The 11650-nt window shown below is 35.5% G+C and overlaps 1 protein-coding gene across 2 annotated transcripts in view; it reads right to left on the bottom strand.

Annotated features, from left to right (window-relative positions):
• Positions 1 to 1220: 1220 nt before the first annotated feature.
• The window catches only part of nkx1.2lb (NK1 transcription factor related 2-like,b), a 144862-nt gene continuing 134432 nt past the window's right edge, over positions 1221 to 11650 (bottom strand). The window contains exons 1-2 of one of the 2 annotated variants that reach the window (XM_058798703.1): positions 4397 to 5338; positions 1221 to 2432 (exon numbers count right to left, since the gene is read on the bottom strand). In XM_058798703.1, coding sequence (XP_058654686.1) covers positions 1726 to 2432; positions 4397 to 4805 — 1116 coding nt within the window. In that variant the 5' untranslated portion in view covers positions 4806 to 5338 and the 3' untranslated portion in view covers positions 1221 to 1725. Of the gene's footprint in view, positions 2433 to 4396; positions 5339 to 11650 lie in introns of those variants that run through there. The other variant, XR_009274269.1, reaches the window with a different exon arrangement.

Here is an 11650-nt window from a genome sequence, read left to right as displayed (position 1 = left end):
AATTTCCCCCATACATACATAATTTATTCACTTGCAAAATTGGAGAAAAAAAGAAAATCGTGATTAAAAGAATATTTAAAGTATTTAATACATTCTAATTGTAATAATAATGATAACAATACGTAATTAATAACACTGTAAACGTGAAATGTAGCATTTGCACCCATTTCATTGTGTATTTATATGTCTGGACACGAAACAAGATCATACGTTGGCATGCAGGAAACGAATTTAGCAATTGTTTTAAAATATATTTTATAATATCTTAAATTATTTTGAATAGTTTTAATTGTTTTAAAACCCCATTTTATAAAACAATCACTAACATTATCCCGTTGAATATCGCGTAGCCTGAAATAAAAGTTTGCTTATATAGGTTTAATGTAATATTTAATGCCATTCGAAGTTTGAGCAGCATACAAAGCATGCATCAAAAACAATCGCACCAGCAAGGTTGAAAATCGTGCGAATTTTAGCAGCATTATACTAATGCGTTTTAAGGCGTTGGACTCCTTAATATTAGCTACTTAATATTAATAGTAGCCTACTTAAAGTACGCAAATTTCAGAAACGATAGAGTCCTGTGTTGAACATCACAGTCTTTACTTTCAGTAAAAATCTAACGGAAATCTAACAGTAATAGACAAAATATTTTTAACGAACAAAACTGTAAATTGCAATCGAAATATTCTAACAGCCTACTTTTCAACTGCCTTTCCGTAGTCCTCAGCTGACATTTACGTTATTAATATTTAAGCAACTATCAAACAATAAGTAGCTAAATTTGAAAGGAAAATTAATCATCTTATTTTAAATATTTATAAATGTAAAATGATCATATTTTCTACATGATATATTCGTAGCTATAGGTAAACATGTAGCTAAATCAACGCAACAATAATCTATTTCAGCCGGAGTCATTAAACACAAGGGTTTCAAAGGTGGGAAACTTTCTGTAAAAATTACGTGAAATGTAAAGTAAACGATTACCAATAGAACACCTGTTCGCGCTTCATTGAACGAAATTGACCGCGATTAATTCCAGCTTTTCGTCCAAGAGTAAGCGGTTTCTCAGTTTATAAAATTCAATTTCAAATCAGGCATTAAGCATGTAGTGCAAGATCATGTAAAACTTGGTTTTAAATTTAGTTCATAAAGATGCCAACGAAATGTTTGACAACTGATCTTTGTCATCTGTCATTTTATTTCAACCATTTAATTGTGAGACAAACAATTAAATAATAGCATAGTCTATGCAACTTCAGAATTAAATAATATGGCCCACAGTAAAAAATAAAAATAAAAAAACTTTTCATTAATCTTATGTTTACACGATTTTAGTCCAATCTCATTCTTTGTTTCAGTACATACCGTTTAATTCCCTACTACATTTGCATTCAAAGTTAATGTCTAAACACATTTCATAATAACTAAATATATACAGTTTGACCTTGAGAAATATTCACAGTTGATCCAAATGAAGCAAATTGAAATCAAAACTAATTATTAGCATGTATTGCCGAACATGAGGAAAATGATTCCTAAACTTAATTCTGGGTTTGCCACAGTGCAGAATGGTTGCTACATCTCGGTTTTTAAGACAAACCTATCAAATGTCTTTGCAAGTGTGTGACAGCATAGTGCTTCATGTTAAAAATGTTCCTGTGCCGAGTTGACCGGACACTCTGTTTCTTCCGATCCAGGACATCTCCTAAAGATTTCTTCTTATAAGTGCGGCGCGTAAAATGTGGGAGCTCCGTAAGTCTGAGAGCCGAGCATGAAGGGTGACAGTACCGCGTGACCCGGCAGAAAGGGTAACTGAGTGGTGCATACGAGTCCTCCTGGCCCGTGACCCGGATAGCTGGTGTGCATGGACAGATGACCGCTCATAGGAGGAGACGGGCTCAGAGGACTCAGGCTGCCCAGCCCGTTGTTCGGTCCACCTCCGCTCCCGCTGGTCGGCGCGCTTGTGTCCGCGCCCGGGTTCTGTTTCTTCCACTTGGTCCGGCGGTTCTGAAACCATATTTTCACCTGAGTCTCTGTCAAGCTCAAAGACAGCGCCAGGTTGAGGCGTTCGCACACGGACAGGTATCGCGTCGACTTAAATTTGTTCTCCAGAGCCACCAGCTGCTCGTACGTGAACGCAGTCCGGGCCCTTCTGGGTTTGCCAGACTTCGAGTCCGAACCGGAGCGCTTACGCTTGGGTTTCGCCGAGTGATTCTGTCCGTTTGATGAGGACTGTTGAGTCTGCTGTCCTTCTGGACTTTTGTTTAGTGAGTCGTCGTCCTCGTGCTGCCCAAACTCGCCGTCGTTGTTTCCAAGCAGGGCGCTGCTCTCCTCACTGCACAGATCCTCCTGCAGCTCGCTGTCCGACTGATTCCCTCGGGTAAAATCAGCCTCACATTCCTCTGATCGGAACACAAATCCGTCTTCTGTGGAAACACAAAACACTGTTGTCAAAAGCCAGCTTTACACCAATTACCTGAACGCACAGGTGAATTTACACAGTTTAACACACGCTGATATGAGGTAGCACCAACGGGAGGGAAGAAAAGCATTTTAGTAAGTACATTCAGTTGTTTCTTACTCTATATTTCCTATATTTTTCTCATCTTTTTTTTCTAAAATAAAATCCTTAATTTGATCATTTAAATATGTAACATTTCTTGTAATGTGAGAAGTAATCTGAGTAACGTAGAAATTGTTTTCTACTTTAATTGTCTGAAATAAACTTCAGCACAGATGCCTAATTATGATATAGCATTTTGTTTACTAGTCTAAAGTTTAAATCCTTAAACAACAACAACAGAGAATGACAACATTTTTACACTCGAAATTAAACAGAAATTTCTGTTCTAGTCGTTCTTTTTCCTCTTTATATAAAGTGGGGACAGAGTAGATGGCACTTCTTTTGGCGTGTCAATTCGTCTTGACATCTTAAATCACAGCACGGTCGTCTAATCGATAACTCTCAATTTACTCATCCATTTAAAGCGGCTGTTAAAAACAGCACAAACCTTATCAAATTATTGCAGCCTACAATTACTGTTTATTGAAAATTGCTTTCGCGCGCTGCCTCCAATCAATCATAGAGGTTGACACATATTTGTCCTTGCAAATACAGGCACAGAAGATAAGATGATCCCATGAAGACCGCGCTTTCTGTTTTCACCATTTAGACTCGATACAAAGCACTAATATATCTGAAGAAAAGAAGAAGAATCAAAAAACAAAAAACAATTAAACCCATTCGATTGCGTTTAAATTAACGCAACTTGCTGCGTAAAGACGCTGATAATGTGGAGGATCTGTTCCAGACTGGTCGATATCCTATTATAGAAATGAGTATATCTCTTTCAGGCAGCTTGCAAACTCTTTCTCAACATTTAAATTATAGGACCAAAATTCGGATAATTACAAGATTAAAACCTATTATACTTATTAAAGCAGATATCGATCACTGGTCTCAAAAAAAAAAAAAGTGCAAAAAGTGCCCCAAAAGAATTCTTAACCGTAAGAATTATCTGAAGATTTGTTTCAATGTATTCACTTGACAATTAAAAATGCCAAGTGGCATAGGGTACATTTTAAAATTTGTTTCCACCAGTCTCAAGAGTAACTGTAAAAGTCTAATAGCAATCCTAATAATTCCTCATTTCACTCTACAACCACTCAATTAAAAGACTTAAAGTCCATTTACAAGGATATTAATGATAAACAAACAAACAACAACAACAAAAAAAAAACTGATACAATTCCTTCTGTAAATAAACTTTAGTTAAAATCCAACTTTATGGCTCTGCAGAAAATGTGGTTTAAGGTCTAGTTGCATTTAACAATAAAGAAATTATTTTGTTATAAAACTTGATTTTTCTTATAACAAACACCCTAAGTAAAAAAATAAAAATAAAAATAAAAAACTGGTGTGAATATGGGCATTCAAGCAGTGTCTTGCAATTATATGCTATAAAAAATATTTTAAACATATTATTCTACATTTATTTTTATGACCTAAATAATTATGAGACTACATTGAATATTCGTACTTTGATTAATTCATTTGACACACCACAGTATCATTTTAAGTGAAAAGTTAATTATAATCGTGAAAAACTTTTTTTCCAAAACGGTGACCAATCACAGCACCTTTTTACTCCCTTATACATCCATATACATTTTGCATTAAGATGTTTAATTGAAGAAGAAGAAAAAACGTGCTCACATTTCAATTATATAATTTTAATTTATATATTTATTTAAATATATATATTATTTATTTACGATGTTGATGTTGAAAAAAATGCTTGTCCATATTATTTGCATGTACTTTCGCGCTGTCATGTTAAACATCATTTTAAACACACACAACGACAAGGGAAAAACAATGGTAACTTACTTAAAATCCCTGATGTTTTTTTACAGTCGTAGTCCTCTTGATAAGACTTGTGCTCGATCGTATGATTTGAGTCATCGCTTCTGTTTTCTGCACCAAACGTGAAATCACAACCTGTCCTGTTAGATGTTTGCCTCTTACTAGTAAATTTATTGGGGTCCAAAATGTCCAGAACCGAGAACGAGGTTGTCCGGTGGACGGTAGGAGGCGCGCCGGCCGGTGAGGGCTCGTGTCTCGGTGAGGTTTCTCGACTCTCCGCCGGTAAAGCGTCTCTCCCTCCGGCGCAGTTAAACACTGGCAATTCATCGGCAGCGAGGCGCTTGTCGTCCATGCCGTCCTGCGGAGCGACCACGATCACGCCGGCAGCGGCAGGTACGATGGAGTCGCCAACCTGCACTTTATCCCGGTTCATAGCTCTCCAGAGGGCAGCACAGCCGTCTGACTTCTGTTCTCTTTTGCCGTTCTTTATTCAACAGGACACATTCTGGTGAAAATACAACAAATAAGTGCAGTCTGCTACTTAAGATGATTTTGGTCAGGAGTTGATCTAGCCGGTCTCTGGATGGTGATGCTGATGTCCCCCTGCTCAGGTCCTTTTTGGGTTTGAACCGTCCCCTCAGGACACCCTGTCGTTTATGTCACATACACACGCGCGCGCGCGCCCAGCTGGCTACCCTCCCCTTTACACAGCTCTGATCATCTCCAAAACTTAGACACAAGCCGTGGCTTATTTATGCATTCATATTCCACTGTGAGTGGTAATTGGCTACAAATTAATCCCATGCCTCTAATAGCCTATTATCTCCGTCTGAGTATGAGAAGCACCACAGGAGAGTGAGCGATGATGTGGCCTCTGATATACACAGCTGTCAACTCGCACCCAACGTGAGAGCACTGGACTGGAAACACACTAAATAGGCTTATTTTCCCCACTTTCTCCCTCCCATCTCCCGCGCTGGGTTAAGGTTACGATAATCATTGTTTCCAGAGAAATTAATGAGAAAATGGGCCACTTGAAAGCATTGATGTCTTGAAGTGGTTAGCAGTGAGTCTTTTTCATTTGACGACAAAACAGAAACACATAGAAGCGATTTTTAATTGTTAATTGGCTGAATATATATATATATATATATATATATACACACACACACACACACACACACACACATATATATATATATATATATATATCCATATTAATCACAAATTATCACCATAATGAAAATAAAACTGAAATAAAAAATGATTGTTATTTAGTTTACAACAAACAAGTGACCAAAAAGCAGTTTTTAAACTGATAACAACCATGAGAGCAAAGTCCTAATGGTGTAGTTCAGATGAAAAAGCGCCTCAGAAGTGTGACAAAATTGAATTTTCTTTTGTTTGGTTCAGATGGGCAACAAGAACAAGGTCAGTTCTTTGCAATTACCGAAGGTAATGATCCTTTATAAGCAAGAAATTAAAAGTTGCACAAAAATGGGTAAAACAATCAGCTGTAAGGATGAACATGATTATCCCATCAAGACCGGACCCATGGGAGTCACGATATAAGCCCCTGCAAAGAGGCTGCAGCATCATGGGCCATGACATTCAACTTTTAATCTGATCTATCGAGGGGCCAAATAATAGCCATTATAATAGGCTTTCCCATGAGTGTTTCTCAATTTTGTAGCCTAAATTTGCGCATACATCTGTACAGACTATTTAATCAGCTTGTTAAAATTAGGATGATAAAGTACATTTTACAGTGCAAAACCTTGCATTTGTGCAAATGTAGACCTCAGATATGTAAAACATGAAAACACATAAATGGCTGTTGAGTCAGTCAGGCTGTTTTGCTAGCTGATTGGGGAATTGCTGTGATTAGAAAATTCTCCCAGTAGCCCACTGAATGATTTTGTCCATTTAATCATATTATGCACAATAATTTGCATGTTGTCACAATTGTCCTATTCACAGACCCAAGTCTACACACAAAAAACAGATCAAATCATCTTCCTTATTATTTCAGCCTAGATCATGTGAGAAAATCATTGACAATAGCATATTCATTATTGACAATTTAATAACCAAGACACCCCGTTGTGCATTAGCACACCCGTTCTGTCATGTTAGCACAAATCAGTTACCTATTCCAGATCATTTGACCAGACAATAATTCAAAATTCACAGGTCTCTATTGTTTTGAATGCATGAAATAACATCAAAAGCTAAAACTGACCAGAATAATATCTGTGAAACCACAGATCCTGAGTTGAGATATTAATATTTAGAAACAGATCATTTAATGCAAATATGACTGCTGAAATATTGTAACATATGATCTGGCTCTTTCCGGCAGATTCAGGGAAGCTGGGGTAGATCAGTGATATTTAGGACACTAAATTATGTGTTTTTTCAGCTCTAAATAACAGTCATCTTAAAATAAATAAATAATAATAATAGAACTTTTTTTTTTTTTTTTCTGCTGAGACAGCACAACTGCAAGTCAGTTTACACAATATAAAATATTGTGCTGTTCTAGTGCTCTGGGAGGAAAGACAGCTTTAGTCAAAGCGTCAGAAGCAATCTAATGATTTTAAATGAGCACAGAGTAGTAAAAGCCTGACAATTCTCCATCACAACAGCAGATGATGGTTAAAACGACTAGAAATCAATATTCTGACCGGGTGTCTCCCACTGATAAGAGGTGCCAAGACAATGTTGACTATTAAACTCGACAGCTTGAGATATTACACTATTACTTATGCTATTTTTAATAATCTATAATATTTGGGCTATAATTAATTAATTCTATGGATCAGATAATATCTCGGTCTGGGATGAGGTCGAGGGGGTCTATTAAGACTGGTAATGAGAAAGGAGAATTCCAATCTTAGCGCCCCTGGGTTTGTGAACGGACAAATATACACCCGACTGTTTCAAACACAGTGGAGGGACCGAGAGAGAAGAAACGAGAATGAGAAAATAACAACTGAGGTTTAATACCATCTCTTATAAATTGTGGTGCATTCATGTTTAAGCAGAGGGATGTTTTTTTGGACCCATAAAAACATTTCAAAATGACATTACAGACGGGGTCTTGTTCATGATAATGAGTGCCTAATCTAATTTTATAAGCAGTTCCCATGATCTTTTGATGTATTTTTTTAACTCTTATTGTGAAAACCCATATAAATGATGCTTTGGTGGGCGGTTATAATTTCTACACTTTTTTTATTCTAAAATCTTAATGATAATTAACAGAGGAAACCTGGTGACATCTGCAAGTAGCAAGCAGTTGCTGCTATGCAATATGTTAAAACCGACCAGAGGGGGGCGCGCTTCTCTTCAATCTCACAACTCACAGTCAGAATGCATAGAAGAGAATCAGCACCAGCAAAACTGAACATTTTAGCATTTTATTCATCAAATTACTGGAATTGTATTTTACCTGGATCAATACAAATAATTTGACCTATATTTGAAGGGAAAAAATGATTAGTCTAATTTATTCACACCAAAATAAGATGAAAAATAAGCTACTGTTCAGAAGTTTGGGTCTGTAAGATTTGTTTTAAATGGTTTTGAATAAAAGTCTTTCATGCTCACCAAGGCTGCATTTTTTTTTAACTTATCAAAAATACAGTAAAATGGTACTATTGTAAAATATTATTGCAATTTTTTAAATAATTGTTTTCTATTTCAATATATTTTAAAATGTAATTCAGCAAAGCTGACTTTTCTGCATCATTACTCCAGGCCTCAGTGTCACTTGATCCTTCAGAAGTCATTCTCATATGCTGATTTGGTGCTCAAGAAACATTTAGAATTATTATCAGTCTTAAAAAATAGTTGTGCTGCTTAATATATATTTGGATACTTTTTCAGGATTCTTTATTATTATTATTAATAATATTATTATTATATTTGTAATACAAGTCTTTCTCGTCAGTTTTGACCAATTTAATTATCATTAATATTTTATATTATGACATTTTCAATGACAATTATGACAAGTATTCAAGTTTTCCCCACAATTCTCATTACCATAATGTACACATATAAAATAATTTCTGTAAAGCAGAACAAATTATTTAAATTGTTTAAAAATGTTTATACATTATGGGGGAAAAAACACTGTATTACAACTTTTTTTACAGTAATAAGAAAAATCAAGATTAATTGGAATGACAAAATAATAAAAAAAATAAAAGTAAAATGTTTGCAATTATGGTAATGGAAATTTGGGGATTAATTGTGACAAAAATAATGTCACAATGCAAAAAGTCATAATATTTAAAAAATGTGCTTCATTTTCATTAGGCAATAATACATTTCCTCTATATGATTATGGTTCATTCTTCTTTTAAATTTTTTAACCAAAAGACTTTTTACTGATATCTACTGTGAGGCCAAAAAAAGGACACAACTAGCAAAAAAATTCAGGACCTATAAATAAAGAACACTTTGAAGCCATGAGAAAAACGTACGCTGGGGGCAATCGTTTCAGGTTAGAGGCCTCTGCTATTGTGTCACGTTGAGGTTATAGTGCCTCAGTCAATAAGCAATACAGCCGTTTGACTCACTGATAAACATTCCCTGGCAAGTGAGGCAAGGGGACATATTGATGACCATCTGAATTTTTCTTACCTTTGCAGGCCTCTTATTTCTCTACTTGGTGAGAGACTGTTTGGGGGGATTTATGCAAGGGTGGTCTGGTATCTCCTGCTGCACTTGCAGATGGAGCTCTAAATTGTGCATCACAGCAGACAGAAGCTGTTTAAATGCATTGAAACTAGGAGTCCTATAAGCTAAATTAACACACAGAATGATGGCTGTAAATCCAGCATATATACACATACACCAAACAGAGGTGAAAGGACAGCATTCTGGGGCTTCTCTTAATCACTTGGTCAATCAGTCAATATTCATTTGATCGCACAGTTTCAGAGAGCACAAACTGCAGAAACACACAACTGGACCCTCTGTCCTGGGCCGGGGCTTAAGGGGGGCCTAGACTGCAAGTGACTGTGATTCAGGGGCCTCTGTGGCCCTGGTTATAGATGAGAATTATAAATGTACTCTAGAAGAAAATTTGAATGTGTGATTTACACTGGCAGGATTTACACTAGCAACCTTTTAACAATTCTAACCTTAGTATAAATTAGGAGTGCATTTCAAATCATCACTAGCAATAGCTACCACAGCATAAACACAGCAAATACTACAAGAACTACAAGACACAATTTCTAGTTATGCTAACTTTATATATAAGCACCATCATAGATTTGTCTCCTAAAATGCCTTAGGTGGAAAAAAACAAAACAATAAATGAAATGTAAGTTTTGATTGCAGACACTAGTATGACACCAGTGTAATGTTAGTATCATTGACATACTATTGTATATTATAGTTTGTATATATATGTAGTTCTGTGTAATAATTTTTTTTTTCACTTCAAATTGAACTAAATGGAAATGAGAAATGTTGCCTTTCCACCTAACACAATTTTTTTTTATTTTGTTTTCTTTATTTATTTTCAAGTAATGGAAATATTTTTATGGTTTTAGCTTTAGTTAATGATAATAATCCTGATCTGGGCAAACTGAGATTTCAGGAGAATTAAATAATAGTCATTTGTCTTCCATTTAATTTCATTGGAGAAAAAATTATTAGATATTATTTGTGACTTTTCTTTATTTTCTATGGCTTTTCTATGGCTTTCACAAACCATTCACATTAATAAATTAAACTTGAATTTCTACATATCCACTGTATAACCACTGTTCATATAGTTTACTAAAATTGTTAGCTGATTTTTTAAAATATTATAATACACAGCAGTTAAACCATGACAGATGAACTGTAATATCTTCAAGCCATGCATGGAGAGGTGAAACATTTACAAAATGTCTCTTTAAAGTGGCATATTATCATTATCCCCAATTCTAGAGATATCTAAAAGTCATCAAAGACAGAAAGACAGAGGAAAAAATATACATTATTTTCAGTGGATAGAATCTGGACTATTGCAAAAGAAAACAGCCAACAAAAATAAGTTGTCTTCACAGCTTTGCTGCTTTCAAATAATTGGGTTCCACTTTTATTGTCCCTGCCAGCTTCAACTACCATTAATCCCCTTTTATTTGGCTACAGTGTTACAACCTGTAAAGCACAGATTTACTGCTGTCAGCAAAATGACATTTGAAGTGCAGTTTACTTTAAAACTAGTGAAACAGATGTATAACTTACGGTGTAAGGAGAGACAAGTAAATAAAATGTGTAGGAGTCCAAGAATACAGAACTAAATAATGGGTTCCTCGGCGCTGCACAACACATACAGAGGATGGGCTGTTAAAACCAGAGTATGGAATTAATATTTTTGAATAGTCATTAGTATTGCACTGTTGTAATCATTCACAAATGCTCTCTCTGTTCATGTCAAATTCAATCAAGCTTCTGAATAGCTCTATCCAAGGCCTCAGTATAGATAATTAAGACAAGATGTTCCACTCTGGAGCAATTGTATAATACTCTGAACTTGTACATGGGCTCAAGTCAATAGTAGCTCCTATGGTTATCAACTCATTTGGATGAGTTGATTAAGCATTGCAGAATAACTGGCAATGGGGATCATGAAAGCAAAAAAACAAACAAAAAAATGATGACATTGGTGATTGTAATATCTATCAAGTGCACCCATGAACAATGGCTGAAGTTTTGGTTTTTGCAAAGATTCATCATAGTTTTGCATAAAAAAAGATGTGATTTTTGGTAATTGAGATCTGGCACATATTTCTGCTTTTTGCTTGCATGATATCACCCACATGCCAACATTCCACTCAAAACACAGAACAATAATGACAGATTGATGAGATTAATGACAGACTGGCACAGATTTACAGAAAATTGCTGGCGTTCTGGCAAATAAATAATTTACAGACAGTTACATACAGTACATATTCCCAACATTTTATTATGTAAGCCTTACATACATTATATCACTACAGTGCCCCAGTGGCCTTTTATCATATACTAGAGCGCTTTTCATCATAACACATTGGCTGATGCATTATCATCCTGCACATTTTAAACTTAAATATGTTACAATTTGAAAGTAAATCCATATTGTTTTTAAGGGGCACATCTTCTCTCATCATTACCTAATGCATTACAATGTGTCGATACCTTTATAATGCATTATATATATAGGCTACTGGGCAGGCTTAAATAAAGTGTGCTCACAGTGTGTCACTGGCCAACAATACCACACTT

Source organism: Onychostoma macrolepis, chromosome 14 (assembly GCF_012432095.1).
Source record: "Onychostoma macrolepis isolate SWU-2019 chromosome 14, ASM1243209v1, whole genome shotgun sequence".
In the NCBI taxonomy this organism is placed as follows: Eukaryota; Metazoa; Chordata; class Actinopteri; order Cypriniformes; family Cyprinidae; genus Onychostoma; species Onychostoma macrolepis.
The sequence above is the reverse complement of the archived record's forward strand: the minus strand, read 5'-3'. Positions and strand labels throughout refer to the sequence as shown.